The following is a 22668-nucleotide window of genomic DNA, read 5'->3' as shown; positions in this document are numbered from 1 at the left end:
ATGAGATCTGTGCAATACAAATGTAAACTGTCTGTACATATAATATTTGTAGTTATATTTTAGTTATTGTGGATTTTTTATTAAACCTTTTTTAAGATAAATATTTGTTTATGTTTTAATATTCTTTAATGTCCACAGGGTGGCTGCTCCATGTTGTTTCTTCAGCCCGAAGAAACAACATGGAGCAGCCACCCTGTGGACTTACCACCCGCAGGGACAAGCATCGGGTCGGGTGCTATGCAGACCGGGCGACGGGCCAGGCGGGGGGCCTGGGCGAGTCGATCGTCGGCAGGATAGACTAGCTCTAGGGACGTGGAATGTCACCTCGCTAGCGGGGAAAGAGCCGGAGCTGGTGCAGGAGGTGAAGCGGTACCAGCTAGATATAGTTGGGCTCACCTCCACGCACAGCACTGGCTCTGGAACCGAGCTCCTGGAGAAGGGTTGGACTTTGGACTTTGTCAGGCATGGGAGGAGTTCGGGGAGGCCATGGAGAAGGACTTTCGGTTGGCCTCAAGGAGGTTCTGGCAAACCATCCGACGGCTCAGGAAGGGAAAGCAGGGTCTACCCCAGGCTGTTCTCAGCCGAGGGGGGGGGGGAGCTGCTGACCCGGATGGGGACATCGTCGGGCGGTGGAAAGAGCACTTTGAGGAACTAAATCCAGCCAACATATCCCCTGGAGAGGGGGCAGCGCCAGAAGACTTAGGGGGGTTGCACCCATATTCCTGGCAGAGGCTGCTAAGTTTGTCAAAAAGCTCCTTGGTGGCAAGGGACCGGGGGTGGATGAGATCCGCCCTGAGATGCTGAAGGCGCTGGACATTGGTTGTCTTGGCTGATACTGTTGCTCCCTCAAGATGGGGACGGAGTGACCACCCCAAGCGAAGGAGTTCACAGGGGTCTTGTTCACGAGTGAGGGTAAGATGGAGCGGGAGATCGATAGGTGGATCGGTGCGGCTACAGCAGTAAAACAGGCGCCGCACCGGACCGTCTTGGTAAAGCTCTCAATGTACTAGTCGATCTACGTTCCAACCTATGGTCACGAACTCTGGGTCGTGACCGAAAGAACGAGGTTGCAGATACAAGCGGCCAAAATACGGAGTTTCCTCGGTAGGGTGGCCGGGCTCAGCCTTAGAGATAAGGTAAGGAGCTCGGACATCAGGAGGGGGCTTGGAATTGAGCCGCTGAGGTGGTTCGGGCATCTAATTCGGATGCCACCTGGACGCCTCCCTTTTTTTTCTGGAGGAGACCCCGGGAAGACCCAGGACACGCTGGAGGGATTAGATCGCCCAGCTGGTCTGGTAACGCCTTGGGATCCCCCAGAATGAGCTGGAAAGTGTTGTGGGTAAGAGGGATCTGCTGCCACCACGACCCGCCGCCGGATTAAGTGGATGAAAATGGATGGATGGATGGATTCTTTAATGTTTATTAATTATTCATAATATTTGTTTTTGATTTATTTTACTATGTCTCTTGTTGCACTTTCTGTATGCTGCCGTAATCCTGGTTATCTTATCTTATTTTTTATTATCTGATCTTATTTTATCTTATATTATCTTAGTAATAATATTTTATCTTATCTTGTCTTATTATTATTTATATTTATATATATATATATATATAAATATAAATAATAACTATAATTATAATAATATATTATATATATATATATTATATATATGTATCTAATATTATATTATCTTTTTTATTATCTTTTCTTATCTTATTTTATCTAATATTATATTATCTTTTTTATATTATCGTAACGTATCTAGTCTTATCTTGTTTCATCTTACATATTCACAATTTATCTTATCTTATGTTATATTATCCTAACTTATTTTATCTAATATTATATTATCTTTGTTATATTATCTTAACTTATCTAGTCTTATCTTGTTTCATCTTAGATATGCATATTTTATCTTGTCCTATCTTATGTTAAATTATCCCAACTTATTTTATCTTATATTATCTTATCTTAAAGAGACAAATATATACAGTATGTTATGACCCATGTCCCCAATATGCCATGAATGCCGCCTCCAAACATCTGGGACTACCTGCAGTGTAAATGTCGAAGTACGTGGGTTTGGTGGCCACGTTTCCTGACTGCTGCAGTCCCGGTCCGCGGGCCTGAACCCGGGTCGGGTCGCCCATCGCCTTGGAAACGTTCACCATAAAGGGACTTCTGTCGATGTCCTGCCCAGCAAACAACACCTTCACCTGGGGAGGAGCGCTTTCATGACACTGGGGAATGAAGTCACCTGGAATCTGTTGGCTACGATTGAGATGGATTCAGTCCAACAGGTTTTAGTCTGGAGAAGAAGACCCGTCACCTTGAAGACTCGTGGTTTCTTGAACCAGAACAAGAAGGAACCAAGTGTGCAAACAAATTGTGGAAAAAAACCAGACCAGGAACCAAACCAGACACTAAACCAGAAACTAAACCAGGAACCAAACCAGGAACTAAACCAGACACTAAACCAGAAACTAAACTAGGAACCAAACCAGGAACTAAACCAGACACTAAACCAGAAACTAAACTAGGAACCAAACCAGGAACTAAACCAGAAACTAAACCAGTAAATAAATCAGGAACTGAATCAAGACCTAAACCAGGAACTAATCAAGGAACTGAATCAGGAACCAAACCAGGAACTAAACCAAAAACCAGACCAGGAACCAAACCAGACACTAAACCAGAAACTAAACCAGGAACCAAACCAGGAACTAAACCAGACACTAAACCAGAAACTAAACCAGGAACCAAACCAGACACTAAACCAGAAACTAAACCAGGAACTAAACCAGACACTAAACCAGAAACTAAACTAGGAACCAAACCAGGAACTAAACCAGAAACTAAACCAGTAAATAAATCAGGAACTGAATCAAGACCTAAACCAGGATCTAAAACAGGAACCAAACAAAAAACTAAACCAGGAATAAACCAGGAACCAAACCAGGAACTAAACCAGGAACTAAACCAGAAACTAAACCAGGAACCAAACCAGAAACTAAACTACTAAATAAATCAGGAACTGAATCAAGAACTAAACCAGGAACCAAACCAGAAACTAAACCAAAAACCAGACCAGGAACCAAACCAGACACTAAACCAGAAACTAAACCAGGAACTAAACCAGAAACTAAACCAGACACTAAACCAGAAACTAAACTAGGAACCAAACCAGGAACTAAACCAGAAACTAAACCAGGAACCAAACCAGGAACTAAACCAGACACTAAACCAGAAACTAAACTAGGAACCAAACCAGGAACTAATCAAGGAACTGAACCAGGAACTAAACCGCATCTTGTTTGTGACTCCATGAGATCTAAAGACCTGCACCGACTGGACCAACTGGACTGAACCGCATCACATGACCATCACACAACACAGGGTTCCTACTTTGTGGAGCCCCTCCACTTTGGGCAGGTAGACCACCGAGTAGCTCCGGTTCTTGTCGTTGTTGGGGATCACTCGGGCCTGAAGGACACAGAAACACAGGAACCCTCAGCGGTGTGTTTGACTGGACATCAAGTGAAGATACGAAGAGATGGTTCCACCTCCTCCGTGTGTCCCTCCGGGTCCTCCACATAGACCAGGACCTCTCCCAGTCCGGCCTCCACCGTCTCCACCAAGAACTCTGCTGGTTTCAGGACCACGTTCCCTCGTGGCTCGAGACCTGAGAACATGTCCAAGCAGAAAGCCAAAGAAATAAAGATTCCTGCAAATACTGTTCCGGCTTTTCAGAATCAATGTAATATTCAGTTTCTAGTGAATAACTCTTCATATTTCATGAATATTTCAACATCAAACGATTAAGTATCAACATTGTGGTGACAAATATTGTTTATGTCAATCAACCAACATTTGACTAATTGTTTGGATCCAGAAATCAAAGTTCCTGTCAGTGAATTCATATTATTTAAAGAGGTTTCTGGGTGGATCACCGGGTCCGTAGGCCTTGGCCCTCTTGGGGTGCAGCGTCTTGGCCCTCAGGGGGGCCCCGGGCTTCAGCTTGGACTTGGGGAACTGGGACAGGTAGGTCATCACGGAGTGCTCGTCCACGTTGGGATCCACGATCTCTTCTGGAGCGATGACCTGCAGTTATGGGTTCACATCTCCAGATCATAAGAGGCGTTATGGCTTCTTTAGTTCAGGCACAGGAAGAGGTTCTAAAGTCCTGTTGAAGTAAAAGCATCCTTCACACTAAAAGTCTTGCATATGAATTTAAACTTAAAATCACGATGGAATCCGACATTAATAGGCGTTAAGATATAAAACAAATATATAATTCAAATACAAGGCAATAATAAATAAGACATGTGTAAATGTATGTATGTGCAATATAATTACTGTGCATAATAGTTATATTTATATGTATGGTCTGTATATATAATATTCATTCAGTTACTGTAGAATCTGCACCGTTTTTTATGGTTATTAATATTACTGTTTATTATTGATATCACTTTTATTTACTGATGTCTCTTGTGTGCTGTAATCCGGTAATAAATAAATCTTATCTTACATATGATACGGCAGGATTCAAACAAACACCTCTAATATGCCTTCATATGTATTGTTCCAGGTAATCGTTACCTGAGGGACTCCGAGCCAGTCGTCGGCCTGCTGCATGGCCTCTCTGGCGTTCTCCACCGGCTGACTGGGGTCCCACGTCTCCCAGTCCGGACACAGACCTGAAGGCAGCACAGAGTTCAGGTCCTGAAACAGGACTCGAAGCCCAAAGCGGGTCATGGGACTCCGAAGAGAACTAGTAAAACATGGACGACGCTTCTTCTATTCTCTGATTTATTAAAGATGACTGTGTCCCAGTCTGGTTGTGGACCTACCAGGGGCACAGTTGTCCACCAGTGCTCCCAGTGCCTTGCCGTCCCTCCAGTCTCGGTGGAAGTTGGTGATGGGGAGCTGGGGCACCTTGTTCTGGATCCAGCCAAGCAGACGCTGCTTGGGGGTCAGTTTCTTGGCGTCTTCATCGTCCTCGTCTTCCCACATGGGCATGGAGATGGAGTAGTGCAGGATCAGGGTCCAGATCAGACCCAGGATCAGCTTCAGGTTCCCGTCCACGATGGCTTTAGAGTCTATGGGGGGGGGGGGGGGGGGGGTAGTTTAGTTAGTTTAAACTGAACATCTTGTGTTGGGATTATTAAACAGAGAACTGAGCAGAGGGTGAATTCACTGTCTGTGCTTTAACAGGTTTTCTAGCATTCGGTGATCAGCTGGTGCGACCCGGCTTACTGTCTTTACATCTACTCGCCAAAATAAAAGCTCATGGCTTCACATTGTTTATCTTTCAGCTGTCAGGAAGCTGTTTTTAACGTGAAGGTTTCATCCATCAACTGCAGAGAGGATGATGTCATCCAGCCCCCGGAATGAGGTCACTTTAAATAGGAAACACATGCACACACACACACACACACACACACACACACACACACACACAGAGCAGCTCAAAAACAGACTGTTTATTCATCTCCTGCTGCTTCGTCTGACTCTTCAACTCCGTTTAAACTTGTTTCAGTTTTTGTTGAAGACCATAATGTTGTAATTTATGTTTGAACCTGGTTCTTTAAAGTCTATGCTTCATGTGTTTAAGCTGCATTCTCTCTCCTGACCACCAGGGGGCGACTCCTCTGGTTGTATAGAAGTCTATGCTTCATGTGTTTAAGCTGCATTCTCTCTCCTGACCACCAGGGGGCGACTCCTCTGGTTGTATAGAAGTCTATGCTTCATGTGTTTAAGCTGCATTCTCTCTCCTGACCACCAGGGGGCGACTCCTCTGGTTGTATAGAAGTCTAGGCTTCATGTGTTTAAGCTGCATTCTCTCTCCTGACCACCAGGGGGCGACTCCTCTGGTTGTATAGAAGTCTATGCTTCATGTGTTTAAGCTGCATTCTCTCTCCTGACCACCAGGGGGCGACTCCTCTGGTTGTATAGAAGTCTATGCTTCATGTGTTTAAGCTGCATTCTCTCTCCTGACCACCAGGGGGCGACTCCTCTGGTTGTATAGAAGTCTAGGCTTCATGTGTTTAAGCTGCATTCTCTCTCCTGACCACCAGGGGGCGACTCCTCTGGTTGTATAGAAGTCTATGCTTCATGTGTTTAAGCAGCATTCTCTCTCCTGACCACCAGGGGGCGACTCCTCTGGTTGTATAGAAGTCTATGCTTCATGTGTTTAAGCAGCATTCTCTCTCCTGACCACCAGGGGGCGACTCCTCTGGTTGTATAGAAGTCTAGGCTTTATGTGTTTAAGCAGCATTCTCTCTCCTGACCACCAGGGGGCGACTCCTCTGGTTGTATAGAAGTCTATGCTTCATGTGTTTAAGCAGCATTCTCTCTCCTGACCACCAGGGGGCGACTCCTCTGGTTGTATAGAAGTCTAGGCTTCATGTGTTTAAGCAGCATTCTCTCTCCTGACCACCAGGGGGCGACTCCTCTGGTTGTATAGAAGTCTATGCTTCATGTGTTTAAGCTGCATTCTCTCTCCTGACCACCAGGGGGCGACTCCTCTGGTTGTATAGAAGTCTATGCTTCATGTGTTAAAGCTGCATTCTCTCTACTGACCACCAGGGGGCGACTCCTCTGGTTGTATAGAAGTCTATGCTTCATGTGTTTAAGCAGCATTCTCTCTCCTGACCACCAGGGGGTGACTCCTCTGGTTGTATAGAAGTCTATGCTTCATGTGTTAAAGCTGCATTGTGTGTGTGTGTCAGTGTGTGTGCATGTGTGAGTGTGTGTGTGTGTGTGTGTGTGTGTGTGTGTGTGTGTGTGTGTTGCTCAGAGAGGAAACGAGGTGTCGGAGCGACACTGTAATCTTTCCCCAGGAAACAGGAACTGAGGTTGTTTTTTTTCCGTCACATTTACACAAGATATTTTCAGTCACACGGGAACTTCTCAGAGCAGTAAATTATATATAATTCACTTTAAATACTTTAGAGATTCAGATTAAAGTCTAATCAAATAATAAGTGTTGATGTTTTATTATCAAAATACCAGCAGTATGAAGTCATTATATCCTACATTTAAGTGATAATAATAATAATACAATAACATTATATATATTAATCTGCATGATGAGTACTTTTAAAAACTGTGAATAAACTGCTGAAGTGTCACTTTCTCCCAGCAGAGGGTGCAAACAGAGAATACAATAACAACAAAAACAACAACACCCTGAAGGCGCTGCAGAGAAAAACAAAGAGTCTGATAGAAACTGTGTCATGTGACATTTAAAGAGAACGCCCCCTACAGAGGAAACTCATCTCCTTACCCTATCTCTAAGGCTGAGCCCTACAGAGGAAACTCATCTCCTTACTCTATCTCTAAGGCTGAGCCCTACAGAGGAAACTCATCTCCTTACCCTATCTCTAAGGCTGAGCCCTACAGAGGAAACTCATCTCCTTACCCTATCTCTAAGGCTGAGCCCTACAGAGGAAACTCATCTCCTTACTCTATCTCTAAGGCTGAGCCCTACAGAGGAAACTCATCTCCTTACTCTATCTCTAAGGCTGAGCCCTACAGAGGAAACTCATCTCCTTACTCTATCTCTAAGGCTGAGCCCTAAGGAGGAAACTCATCTCCTTACCCTATCTCTAAGGCTGAGCCCTAAGGAGGAAACTCATCTCCTTACCCTATCTCTAAGGCTGAGCCCTAAGGAGGAAACTCATCTCCTTACCCTATCTCTAAGGCTGAGCCCTAAGGAGGAAACTCATCTCCTTACTCTATCTCTAAGGATGAGTCCTACAGAGGAAACTCATCTCCTTACCCTATCTCTAAGACTGAGCCCTAAGGAGGAAACTCATCTCCTTACTCTATCTCTAAGGCTGAGCCCTACAGAGGAAACTCATCTCCTTACCCTATCTCTAATGATGAGTCCTACAGAGGAAACTCATCTCCTTACCCTATCTCTAAGACTGAGCCCTAAGGAGGAAACTCATCTCCTTACCCTATCTCTAAGGATGAGTCCTACAGAGGAAACTCATCTCCTTACCCTATCTCTAAGACTGAGCCCTAAGGAGGAAACTCATCTCCTTACCCTATCTCTAAGGCTGAGCCCTAAGGAGGAAACTCATCTCCTTACCCTATCTCTAAGGCTGAGCCCTACAGAGGAAACTCATCTCCTTACCCTATCTCTAAGGCTGAGCCCTACAGAGGAAACTCATCTCCTTACTCTATCTCTAAGGCTGAGCCCTAAGGAGGAAACTCATCTCCTTACCCTATCTCTAAGGCTGAGCCCTACAGAGGAGACTCATCTCCTTACCCTATCTCTAAGGCTGAGTCCTAAGGAGGAAACTCATCTCCTTACCCTATCTCTAAGACTGAGCCCTAAGGAGGAAACTCATCTCCTTACCCTATCTCTAAGGCTGAGCCCTACAGAGGAAACTCATCTCCTTACCCTATCTCTAAGGCTGAGCCCTACAGAGGAAACTCATCTCCTTACCCTATCTCTAAGGCTGAGCCCTACATAGGAAACTCATCTCCTTACCCTATCTCTAAGGCTGAGCCCTACAGAGGAAACTCATCTCCTTACTCTATCTCTAAGGCTGAGCCCTAAGGAGGAAACTCATCTCCTTACCCTATCTCTAAGGCTGAGTCCTACAGAGGAAACTCATCTCCTTACCCTATCTCTAAAGCTGAGCCCTACAGAGGAAACTCATCTCCTTACCCTATCTCTAAGGCTGAGCCCTAAGGAGGAAACTCATCTCCTTACCCTATCTCTAAGGCTGAGCCCTAAGGAGGAAACTCATCTCCTTACTCTATCTCTAAGGCTGAGCCCTACAGAGGAAACTCATCTCCTTACCCTATCTCTAAGGCTGAGCCCTAAGGAGGAAACTCATCTCCTTACCCTATCTCTAAGGCTGAGCCCTAAGGAGGAAACTCATCTCCTTACCCTATCTCTAAGGCTGAGCCCTAGAGAGGAAACTCATCTCCTTACCCTATCTCTAAGGCTGAGCCCTAAGGAGGAAACTCATCTCCTTACCCTATCTCTAAGGCTGAGCCCTAAGGAGGAAACTCATCTCCTTACCCTATCTCTAAGGCTGAGCCCTAAGGAGGAAACTCATCTCCTTACCCTATCTCTAAGGCTGAGCCCTACAGAGGAAACTCATCTCCTTACCCTATCTCTAAGGCTGAGCCCTACATAGGAAACTCATCTCCTTACCCTATCTCTAAGACTGAGCCCTACAGAGGAAACTCATCTACTTACCCTATCTCTAAGGCTGAGCCCTACAGAAGAAACTCATCTCCTTACCCTATCTCTAAGGCTGAGCCCTACAGAAGAAACTCATCTCCTTACCCTATCTCTAAGGCTGAGCCCTAAGGAGGAAACTCATCTCCTTACCCTATCTCTAAGGCTGAGCCCTACAGAAGAAACTCATCTCCTTACCCTATCTCTAAGGCTGAGCCCTACAGAAGAAACTCATCTCCTTACCCTATCTCTAAGGCTGAGCCCTAAGGAGGAAACTCATCTCCTTACCTTATCTCTAAGGCTGAGCCCTACAGAGATAGGGTAAGGACCTTATCTCTAAGGCTGAGCAGTCTTAGAGATAGGGTAAGGACCCTATCTCTAAGACTGAGCCCTACAGAGGAAACTCATCTCCTTACCCTATCTCTAAGGCTGAGCCCTACAGAGGAAACTCATCTCCTTACCCTATCTCTAAGGCTGAGCCCTACAGAGGAAACTCATCTCCTTACACTATCTCTAAGGCTGAGCCCTACAGAGGAAACTCATCTCCTTACCCTATCTCTAAGGCTGAGCCCTACAGAGGAAACTCATCTCCTTACCCTATCTCTAAGACTGAGCCCTACAGAGGAAACTCATCTCCTTACCCTATCTCTAAGGCTGAGCCCTACAGAGGAAACTCATCTCCTTACCCTATCTCTAAGGCTGAGCCCTACAGAGGAAACTCATCTCCTTACCCTATCTCTAAGGCTGAGCCCTAAGGAGGAAACTCATCTCCTTACCCTATCTCTAAGGCTGAGTCCTACAGAGGAAACTCATCTCCTTACCCTATCTCTAAGGCTGAGCCCTACAGAGGAAACTCATCTCCTTACTCTATCTCTAAGGCTGAGCCCTAAGGAGGAAACTCATCTCCTTACCCTATCTCTAAGGCTGAGTCCTACAGAGGAAACTCATCTCCTTACCCTATCTCTAAGGCTGAGCCCTACAGAGGAAACTCATCTCCTTACCCTATCTCTAAGGCTGAGCCCTACGGAGGAAACTCATCTCATTACCCTATCTCTAAGGCTGAGCCCTAAGGAGGAAACTCATCTCCTTACTCTATCTCTAAGGCTGAGCCCTACAGAGGAAACTCATCTCCTTACCCTATCTCTAAGGCTGAGCCCTACGGAGGAAACTCATCTCCTTACCCTATCTCTAAGGCTGAGCCCTAAGGAGGAAACTCATCTCCTTACCCTATCTCTAAGGCTGAGCCCTACAGAGGAAACTCATCTCCTTACCCTATCTCTAAGGCTGAGCCCTACATAGGAAACTCATCTCCTTACCCTATCTCTAAGACTGAGCCCTACAGAGGAAACTCATCTACTTACCCTATCTCTAAGGCTGAGCCCTACAGAGGAAACTCATCTCCTTACCCTATCTCTAAGGCTGAGCCCTACAGAAGAAACTCATCTCCTTACCCTATCTCTAAGGCTGAGCCCTAAGGAGGAAACTCATCTCCTTACCCTATCTCTAAGGCTGAGCCCTAAGGAGGAAACTCATCTCCTTACCTTATCTCTAAGACTGAGCCCTACAGAGATAGGGTAAGGACCTTATCTCTAAGGCTGAGCAGTCTTAGAGATAGGGTAAGGACCCTATCTCTAAGACTGAGCGCTACAGAGGAAACTCATCTCCTTACCCTATCTCTAAGGCTGAGCCCTAAGGAGGAAACTCATCTCCTTACCTTATCTCTAAGGCTGAGCCCTACAGAGATAGGGTAAGGACCTTATCTCTAAGGCTGAGCAGTCTTAGAGATAGGGTAAGGACCCTATCTCTAAGACTGAGCCCTACAGAGGAAACTCATCTCCTTACTCTATCTCTAAGGCTGAGCCCTACATAGGAAACTCATCTCCTTACCCTATCTCTAAGGCTGAGCCCTACATAGGAAACTCATCTCCTTACCCTATCTCTAAGGCTGAGCCCTACAGAAGAAACTCATCTCCTTACCCTATCTCTAAGGCTGAGCCCTAAGGAGGAAACTCATCTCCTTACCTTATCTCTAAGGCTGAGCCCTACAGAGATAGGGTAAGGACCTTATCTCTAAGGCTGAGCAGTCTTAGAGATAGGGTAAGGACCCTATCTCTAAGACTGAGCCCTACAGAGGAAACTCATCTCCTTACCCTATCTCTAAGGCTGAGCCCTACAGAGGAAACTCATCTCCTTACCCTATCTCTAAGGCTGAGCCCTACAGAGGAAACTCATCTCCTTACACTATCTCTAAGGCTGAGCCCTACAGAGGAAACTCATCTCCTTACCCTATCTCTAAGGCTGAGCCCTACAGAGGAAACTCATCTCCTTACCCTATCTCTAAGACTGAGCCCTACAGAGGAAACTCATCTCCTTACCCTATCTCTAAGGCTGAGCCCTACAGAGGAAACTCATCTCCTTACCCTATCTCTAAGGCTGAGCCCTACAGAGGAAACTCATCTCCTTACCCTATCTCTAAGGCTGAGCCCTAAGGAGGAAACTCATCTCCTTACCCTATCTCTAAGGCTGAGTCCTACAGAGGAAACTCATCTCCTTACCCTATCTCTAAGGCTGAGCCCTACAGAGGAAACTCATCTCCTTACTCTATCTCTAAGGCTGAGCCCTAAGGAGGAAACTCATCTCCTTACCCTATCTCTAAGGCTGAGTCCTACAGAGGAAACTCATCTCCTTACCCTATCTCTAAGGCTGAGCCCTACAGAGGAAACTCATCTCCTTACCCTATCTCTAAGGCTGAGCCCTAAGGAGGAAACTCATCTCATTACCCTATCTCTAAGGCTGAGCCCTAAGGAGGAAACTCATCTCCTTACTCTATCTCTAAGGCTGAGCCCTACAGAGGAAACTCATCTCCTTACTCTATCTCTAAGGCTGAGCCCTAAGGAGGAAACTCATCTCCTTACCCTATCTCTAAGGCTGAGTCCTACAGAGGAAACTCATCTCCTTACCCTATCTCTAAGGCTGAGCCCTACAGAGGAAACTCATCTCCTTACACTATCTCTAAGGCTGAGCCCTAAGGAGGAAACTCATCTCATTACCCTATCTCTAAGGCTGAGCCCTAAGGAGGAAACTCATCTCCTTACTCTATCTCTAAGGCTGAGCCCTACAGAGGAAACTCATCTCCTTACCCTATCTCTAAGGCTGAGCCCTAAGGAGGAAACTCATCTCCTTACCCTATCTCTAAGGCTGAGCCCTAAGGAGGAAACTCATCTCCTTACCCTATCTCTAAGGCTGAGCCCTACAGAGGAAACTCATCTCCTTACCCTATCTCTAAGGCTGAGCCCTACATAGGAAACTCATCTCCTTACCCTATCTCTAAGACTGAGCCCTACAGAGGAAACTCATCTACTTACCCTATCTCTAAGGCTGAGCCCTACAGAGGAAACTCATCTCCTTACCCTATCTCTAAGGCTGAGCCCTACAGAAGAAACTCATCTCCTTACCCTATCTCTAAGGCTGAGCCCTACAGAGGAAACTCATCTCCTTACCCTATCTCTAAGGCTGAGCCCTACAGAGGAAACTCATCTCCTTACACTATCTCTAAGGCTGAGCCCTACAGAGGAAACTCATCTCCTTACCCTATCTCTAAGGCTGAGCCCTACAGAGGAAACTCATCTCCTTACCCTATCTCTAAGACTGAGCCCTACAGAGGAAACTCATCTCCTTACCCTATCTCTAAGGCTGAGCCCTACAGAGGAAACTCATCTCCTTACCCTATCTCTAAGGCTGAGCCCTACAGAGGAAACTCATCTCCTTACCCTATCTCTAAGGCTGAGCCCTAAGGAGGAAACTCATCTCCTTACCCTATCTCTAAGGCTGAGTCCTACAGAGGAAACTCATCTCCTTACCCTATCTCTAAGGCTGAGCCCTACAGAGGAAACTCATCTCCTTACTCTATCTCTAAGGCTGAGCCCTAAGGAGGAAACTCATCTCCTTACCCTATCTCTAAGGCTGAGTCCTACAGAGGAAACTCATCTCCTTACCCTATCTCTAAGGCTGAGCCCTACAGAGGAAACTCATCTCCTTACCCTATCTCTAAGGCTGAGCCCTAAGGAGGAAACTCATCTCATTACCCTATCTCTAAGGCTGAGCCCTAAGGAGGAAACTCATCTCCTTACTCTATCTCTAAGGCTGAGCCCTACAGAGGAAACTCATCTCCTTACCCTATCTCTAAGGCTGAGCCCTAAGGAGGAAACTCATCTCCTTACCCTATCTCTAAGGCTGAGCCCTAAGGAGGAAACTCATCTCCTTACCCTATCTCTAAGGCTGAGCCCTACAGAGGAAACTCATCTCCTTACCCTATCTCTAAGGCTGAGCCCTACATAGGAAACTCATCTCCTTACCCTATCTCTAAGACTGAGCCCTACAGAGGAAACTCATCTACTTACCCTATCTCTAAGGCTGAGCCCTACAGAGGAAACTCATCTCCTTACCCTATCTCTAAGGCTGAGCCCTACAGAAGAAACTCATCTCCTTACCCTATCTCTAAGGCTGAGCCCTAAGGAGGAAACTCATCTCCTTACCCTATCTCTAAGGCTGAGCCCTAAGGAGGAAACTCATCTCCTTACCTTATCTCTAAGACTGAGCCCTACAGAGATAGGGTAAGGACCTTATCTCTAAGGCTGAGCAGTCTTAGAGATAGGGTAAGGACCCTATCTCTAAGACTGAGCGCTACAGAGGAAACTCATCTCCTTACCCTATCTCTAAGGCTGAGCCCTAAGGAGGAAACTCATCTCCTTACCTTATCTCTAAGGCTGAGCCCTACAGAGATAGGGTAAGGACCTTATCTCTAAGGCTGAGCAGTCTTAGAGATAGGGTAAGGACCCTATCTCTAAGACTGAGCCCTACAGAGGAAACTCATCTCCTTACTCTATCTCTAAGGCTGAGCCCTACATAGGAAACTCATCTCCTTACCCTATCTCTAAGGCTGAGCCCTACATAGGAAACTCATCTCCTTACCCTATCTCTAAGGCTGAGCCCTACAGAAGAAACTCATCTCCTTACCCTATCTCTAAGGCTGAGCCCTAAGGAGGAAACTCATCTCCTTACCTTATCTCTAAGGCTGAGCCCTACAGAGATAGGGTAAGGACCTTATCTCTAAGGCTGAGCAGTCTTAGAGATAGGGTAAGGACCCTATCTCTAAGACTGAGCCCTACAGAGGAAACTCATCTCCTTACCCTATCTCTAAGGCTGAGCCCTACAGAGGAAACTCATCTCCTTACCCTATCTCTAAGGCTGAGCCCTACAGAGGAAACTCATCTCCTTACACTATCTCTAAGGCTGAGCCCTACAGAGGAAACTCATCTCCTTACCCTATCTCTAAGGCTGAGCCCTACAGAGGAAACTCATCTCCTTACCCTATCTCTAAGACTGAGCCCTACAGAGGAAACTCATCTCCTTACCCTATCTCTAAGGCTGAGCCCTACAGAGGAAACTCATCTCCTTACCCTATCTCTAAGGCTGAGCCCTACAGAGGAAACTCATCTCCTTACCCTATCTCTAAGGCTGAGCCCTAAGGAGGAAACTCATCTCCTTACCCTATCTCTAAGGCTGAGCCCTACAGAGGAAACTCATCTCCTTACCCTATCTCTAAGGCTGAGCCCTACAGAGGAAACTCATCTCCTTACTCTATCTCTAAGGCTGAGCCCTAAGGAGGAAACTCATCTCCTTACCCTATCTCTAAGGCTGAGTCCTACAGAGGAAACTCATCTCCTTACCCTATCTCTAAGGCTGAGCCCTACAGAGGAAACTCATCTCCTTACCCTATCTCTAAGGCTGAGCCCTAAGGAGGAAACTCATCTCATTACCCTATCTCTAAGGCTGAGCCCTAAGGAGGAAACTCATCTCCTTACTCTATCTCTAAGGCTGAGCCCTACAGAGGAAACTCATCTCCTTACTCTATCTCTAAGGCTGAGCCCTAAGGAGGAAACTCATCTCCTTACCCTATCTCTAAGGCTGAGTCCTACAGAGGAAACTCATCTCCTTACCCTATCTCTAAGGCTGAGCCCTACAGAGGAAACTCATCTCCTTACCCTATCTCTAAGGCTGAGCCCTAAGGAGGAAACTCATCTCATTACCCTATCTCTAAGGCTGAGCCCTAAGGAGGAAACTCATCTCCTTACTCTATCTCTAAGGCTGAGCCCTACAGAGGAAACTCATCTCCTTACCCTATCTCTAAGGCTGAGCCCTAAGGAGGAAACTCATCTCCTTACCCTATCTCTAAGGCTGAGCCCTAAGGAGGAAACTCATCTCCTTACCCTATCTCTAAGGCTGAGCCCTACAGAGGAAACTCATCTCCTTACCCTATCTCTAAGGCTGAGCCCTACATAGGAAACTCATCTCCTTACCCTATCTCTAAGACTGAGCCCTACAGAGGAAACTCATCTACTTACCCTATCTCTAAGGCTGAGCCCTACAGAGGAAACTCATCTCCTTACCCTATCTCTAAGGCTGAGCCCTACAGAAGAAACTCATCTCCTTACCCTATCTCTAAGGCTGAGCCCTAAGGAGGAAACTCATCTCCTTACCCTATCTCTAAGGCTGAGCCCTAAGGAGGAAACTCATCTCCTTACCTTATCTCTAAGACTGAGCCCTACAGAGATAGGGTAAGGACCTTATCTCTAAGGCTGAGCAGTCTTAGAGATAGGGTAAGGACCCTATCTCTAAGACTGAGCCCTACAGAGGAAACTCATCTCCTTACCCTATCTCTAAGGCTGAGCCCTAAGGAGGAAACTCATCTCCTTACCTTATCTCTAAGGCTGAGCCCTACAGAGATAGGGTAAGGACCTTATCTCTAAGGCTGAGCAGTCTTAGAGATAGGGTAAGGACCCTATCTCTAAGACTGAGCCCTACAGAGGAAACTCATCTCCTTACTCTATCTCTAAGGCTGAGCCCTACATAGGAAACTCATCTCCTTACCCTATCTCTAAGGCTGAGCCCTACATAGGAAACTCATCTCCTTACCCTATCTCTAAGGCTGAGCCCTACAGAGGAAACTCATCTCCTTACTCTATCTCTAAGGCTGAGCCCTAAGGAGGAAACTCATCTCCTTACCCTATCTCTAAGGCTGAGCCCTACAGAGGAAACTCATCTCCTTACCCTATCTCTAAGGCTGAGCCCTACAGAGGAAACTCATCTCCTTACCCTATCTCTAAGGCTGAGCCTTACAGAGGAAACTCATCTCCTTACCCTATCTCTAAGGCTGAGTCCTACAGAGGAAACTCATCTCCTTACCCTATCTCTAAGGCTGAGCCCTATAGAGGAAACTCATCTCCTTACCCTATCTCTAAGGCTGAGCCCTAAGGAGGAAACTCATCTCCTTACTCTATCTCTAAGGCTGAGTCCTACAGAGGAAACTCATCTCCTTACCCTATCTCTAAGGCTGAGCCCTACAGAGGAAACTCATCTCCTTACCCTATCTCTAAGGCTGAGCCCTAAGGAGGAAACTCATCTCCTTACCCTATCTCTAAGGCTGAGTCCTACAGAGGAAACTCATCTCCTTACCCTATCTCTAAGGCTGAGCCCTAAGGAGGAAACTCATCTCCTTACCCTATCTCTAAGGCTGAGCCTGACCCCCTTACAGAGGAAACTCATCTCCTTACCCTATCTCTAAGGCTGAGCCTGACCCCCTTACAGAGGAAACTCATCTCCTTACCCTATCTCTAAGGCTGAGCCTGACCCCCTTACAGAGGAAACTCATCTCCTTACCCTATCTCTAAGGCTGAGCCTGACCCCCTTACAGAGGAAACTCATCTCCTTACCCTATCTCTAAGGCTGAGCCTGACCCCCTTACAGAGGAAACTCATCTCCTTACCCTATCTCTAAGGCTGAGCCTGACCCCCCTACATAGGAAACTCATCTCCTTACCCTATCTCTAAGGCTGAGCCCTAAGGAGGAAACTCATCTCCTTACCCTATCTCTAAGGCTGAGCCCGGCCCCCTACAGAGGAAACTCATCTCCTTACCCTATCTCTAAGGCTGAGCCCGGCCCTCTACAGAGGAAACAGGACCGGTTATAAAGGGCAGCCCTGGCGGAGGCCAACACCCACTGTGAAAGCGAACACAGCACACACACTCTTACTGCAGGCGTACAGAGACCGGACGGCCTGTTGCAACGGATCTGGCACCCCATACTCGCACAGCACCCCCCACAAAAACCCCAGAGGGACCTGGTTAAAAGCCTTCTCCAAGTCCACAAAGCACATGTAGCCTGGTTGGGCAAACTCCCAGGACAACTACAGTAGTCTTGCGAGGGTAAAGAGCTGGTCCACGGTTCCACGACCGGTACGGAATTTGCACAGCTCGTCTTGAATCTGACGGTCGGATCCCGTTCCAGCACCCTGGCATAAGCTTTGAGTAGTGTGATACCACGATAGTGTTTTAGGCCCAAAACTACATGGAGGCTCTGAATATACTGTATATACTGTATGGACATATAAATCTATATTTATTATATATTTATATAATATATGTAATATATATATAATATATGTATTACATATATTATATAAATATTATATATTATATATATTATATATACAGTATATGTTATATATGATATAATAATATATCTTATATAATATATATAATATATGTATTGCATATATATAATATATATATTATATATTATATATATATTATATAATATGTAACATATATACAATATTAAATATGATATTATATTATATTATCATAATTAATTAGTTATTAGATATTCATTTGGATTAATACAAAAGTTCAGTATTTATAATAATAGTAATAATATAGTTTGTGCATCTGTTGAACTTCAGCTGTTTAAATGCTTCAGACCAACTGTGACGACAGCTGACACACACACAAACACACACTCACACACACACACAAACACACACACACACACACGCACACTCACACACACACACAAACACACACACACACACGCACACTCACACACACACACAAACACACACTCACACACACACACACACAAACACACACTCACACACACACACAAACACACACACACACACACGCACACTCACACACACACACAAACACACACACACACACGCACACTCACACACACACACAAACACACACTCACACACACACACACACACACACGCACACTCACACACACACACAAACACACACACACACACGCACACTCACACACACACACAAACACACACACACACACACAAACGCACACGCAGACTCACACACACACATACATACATACATACACACACACACACACACACACACACACACAAACAAACGCACACACAGACTTACACACACACAAACACACAAGCTCACAGACACACACACACAGAATAACACACACACACACACACTCACTCTCTCACACACACACACTTTCTTACCCATCCTCCCCTTTGCCTCCTACACACAGACAGCATTCACCCCCGTGACATGTGGTGGGGGGAGGAGTAGGGGGGCAGTAAAAAGAAGCTTTGTTGTTGATGATGCTGATGATGAAGATGAGGCAGCAGTGTGACAGTCAGCTGCTTCACCAGAACTCCATGTGAAACATAAAGCATTTTAGAGAAGTTCTAACCCCGATGATGATGTCACAGTGATGTCACAGGCTCTAACAATAGCAATATCTAGGTGCATCATGGAAAACGTAGGACCCAGTGTGTACAATATCTACGATACCTACGATAACTACAATACTATACTTACGATACGATACCTACAATATGATACCTACAATATGATACCTCCGATACGATATCTACGATGCGCTATCTACGATGCGCTATCTACGATGCAATATCTACGATGCCATATCTATGACCTACGATAATTACGATACTATACCTACGATACGATAACTACAATACAATACCTAGGATACGATACCTACAATACGATACCTACAATGCGATATCTACGATGCGATATCTACGATGCGATATCTATGACCTACGATAATTAGGATACTATACCTACGATATGATACCTATGATACGATCTCTACATTACAATCCCTACGATACGGTACCTACAATACGATCGCTACGATACGATACCTATGATAAGATACCTGCAATACGATAGCAATACCTAGGAAAACTATGATACTATGATACTATGATATCGTATACCTACGATACCTACGATACAATACCTACGATACAATACCTACGATACGATCCCTATGATACGATACCTAGGATACGATACCAAGGATACAATCCCTACGACACGACCCCTACGATACAACCCCTATGATATATGATACCTACGATACTGAAGGGGGCAAGAGTCAACACTCTCCTGAAGAAACCCACTCTTGACCCGTCTGAAGTCAACAACTACAGACCTGTCGCTCTCCTCCCCTTCCTTTCCAAAACTCTAGAGCGAGCTATCTTTAACCAAGTCTCCTCCTTTCTTCACAGTAACAACCTTCTAGACCCCCACCAGTCTGGATTCAAGACAGGCCACTCAACAGAGACTGCCCTCCTTGCTGTCTCTGAGCAGCTTCACACTGCTAGAGCAGCCTCTCTCTCCTCTGTCCTCATCCTTCTAGACCTTTCCGCTGGCTTTGACAAAGTGAACCACCAGATCCTCATGTCCTCCCTCCAGGACCTGGTATCTCAGGCTCTGCTCTCACTCTTCTCATCCTACCTCACCGACCGCTCTTACCGGGTAACCTGGAGAGGATCTGTGTCTGAGCCTTGTCCTCTGACTACTGGGGTCCCTCAGGGCTCAGTTCTTGGTCCTCTTCTCTTCTCTCTGTACACCAACTCTCTTGGCTCTGTCATTCGCTCGCATGGCTTCACCTACCACAGCTATGCTGACGACACCCAACTGATCCTCTCGTTTCCCCAATCTGAAACACAGGTAGCAGCACGAATCTCTGCCTGTCTGACCGACATCTCTCAGTGGATGTCTGACTGACATCTCAGTGGATGTCTGACTGACATCTCTCAGTGGATGTCTGACTGACATCTCAGTGGATGTCTGACTGACATCTCTCAGTGGATGTCTGACTGACATCTCAGTGGATGTCTGACTGACATCTCTCAGTGGATGTCTGCTCACCACCTGAAAATTAACCCGGACAAGACTGAACTTCTCCTCCTTCCAGGAAAAGGCTCTCCCACCCACAACCTGACTATTAACTTCAACAACTCAGTACTGGCTCCGACTCCGACTGCCAGGAACCTTGGTGTGACGCTCGACAGTCAATTCTCCCTGACTGCCGACATTACCGCAATAACACGCTCCTGTAGGTACATGCTGTACAACATCAGGAGAATACGACCTCTTCTCACTCAGAAGGCGGCACAGGTTCTGGTCCAGGCTCTGGTCATCTCACGGCTAGACTATTGCAACTCCCTCCTGGCAGGTCTACCTGCTAATGCCATTCGACCTCTACAGCTCATCCAGAATGCAGCTGCTCGACTGGTCTTCAACCTAAATTTACCCACACTACTCCGCTCCTCCGCGACCTTCACTGGTTACCGGTGGCCGCCCGCATCCGCTTCAAAACATTGGTACTTGCGTACCGTGCTGCGAACAGATCGGGTCCGGTCTACATCCAGGACATGGTCAAACCGTACACCCCAGCCCGTTCCCTTCGCTCGGCTTCTGCCATTCGGCTTGTAGCTCCTTGACTTCGAGCTAAACACTCAACAAAATCACAACTGTTTGCTGTGCTGGCTCCTCATTGGTGGAACGAGCTTCCCATTGAAATCAGGACAGCAGAAAGTCTCTACATCTTCCGTCGCAAACTAAAAACACATCTTTTTCGACTATACCTTGAATAGGGAAGGTAGAGCCGTAGTAGCACTCTAGTAGCACTTAAATGTCCCTTACCGATAGCACTTTGTTGTTTAGCACTCTAGTAGCACTTAAATGTCCCTTACCGATAGCACTTTGTTGTTTAGCACTTTAGTAGCACTTAAATGGCACGTACGGATAGTACTCTGTAGTTTAACGTTATTGAAGAAATTGTACTTGCTTGATTCTTGTTGTTCTGAGTTTGGACTCATGGTTTAATGCACTTATTGTAAGCCGCTTTGGATAAAAGCGTCAGCTAAATGACATGTAATGTAATGTAATGTAATGATACGATACCAACAATACAATAGCAATACCTACGAAACCTATGATAACTATCATACCTACGATACCTACAATACCTACAATACCTACCATACCTACGATACCTACAATACCTACAATACCTACCATACCTACGATACCTACAATATCTACAATACCTACCATACCTACGATACCTACCATACCTACGATACCTACAATACCTACAATACCTACCATACCTACGATACCTACAATACCTACGATACCTAAGAGACCTATGATACCTACGAGACGAGACCTACGATACCTGAGATGATACCTAAGAGACGATACCTACAAGACCTACGAGACTATACCTAAAAGACGATAACTATGAGACCTACGATACCTATGAGATGATACCTATGAGACGATACCTATGAGACGATACCTATGAGACGATACCTATGAGACAATACCTACGAGACGATACCTATGAGACGATACTTACTAGACGATACGAGATGTACAAGACGATACCTACGAGACCTACGAGACGATACCTACGAGACAATACCTACCCTACCTACAATACCTACGATACCTACAATACCTACCATGCCTACGATACCTACAATACCTACCATACCTACAATACCTACAATACCTACAATACCTACGATACCTACGATACCTACAATACCTACGATACCTACCATGCCTACGATACCTACAATACCTACGATACCTACAATACCTACGATACCTACAATACCTACAATACCTACGATACCTACCATGCCTACGATACCTACAATACCTACCATACCTACAATACCTACGATACCTACAATACCTACGATACCTAAGAGACCTATGATAACTACGAGGCGATACCTACGATACCTATGAGATGATACCTATGAGACGATACCTATGAGACGATACCTATGAGACGATACCTACGAGACCATACCTACGAGACCTATGAGACCTACGAGACGATACCTACGAGACGATACCTACGAGACGATACCTACGAGACGATACCTACGAGACGTACTACGAGACGTACTACGAGACGTACGAGACCTACGAGACGATACCTACGAGACGATACCTACGAGACGATACCTACGAGACGATACCTACGAGACGATACCTACGAGACGTACTACGAGACGTACGAGACCTATGAGACGTACAAGACCTACGAGACGTACAAGACCTACGAGACGTACGAGACCTACGAGACGATACCTACAATACCTACGATACCTACAATACCTACAATACCTACGATACCTACCATGCCTACGATACCTACAATACCTACCATACCTACAATACCTACGATACCTACAATACCTACGATACCTACAATACCTACAATACCTACGATA

At 45.8% G+C, this 22668-nt stretch overlaps 1 protein-coding gene across 1 annotated transcript in view; it reads right to left on the bottom strand.

The window, feature by feature from the left end:
• The window catches only part of LOC117726290 (filamin-C-like), a 74566-nt gene that overhangs the window by 46196 nt on the left and 5702 nt on the right, over window positions 1-22668 (bottom strand). The window contains 6 exon segments of the mRNA XM_034526482.1: window positions 2058-2220; window positions 3410-3487; window positions 3568-3686; window positions 3955-4105; window positions 4607-4704; window positions 4858-5106. Coding sequence (XP_034382373.1) covers window positions 2058-2220; window positions 3410-3487; window positions 3568-3686; window positions 3955-4105; window positions 4607-4704; window positions 4858-5106 — 858 coding nt within the window.

This window comes from Cyclopterus lumpus, chromosome 23 (genome assembly GCF_009769545.1).
Source record: "Cyclopterus lumpus isolate fCycLum1 chromosome 23, fCycLum1.pri, whole genome shotgun sequence".
Lineage (NCBI taxonomy): Eukaryota > Metazoa > Chordata > Actinopteri > Perciformes > Cyclopteridae > Cyclopterus > Cyclopterus lumpus.
The sequence above is the reverse complement of the archived record's forward strand: the minus strand, read 5'-3'. Positions and strand labels throughout refer to the sequence as shown.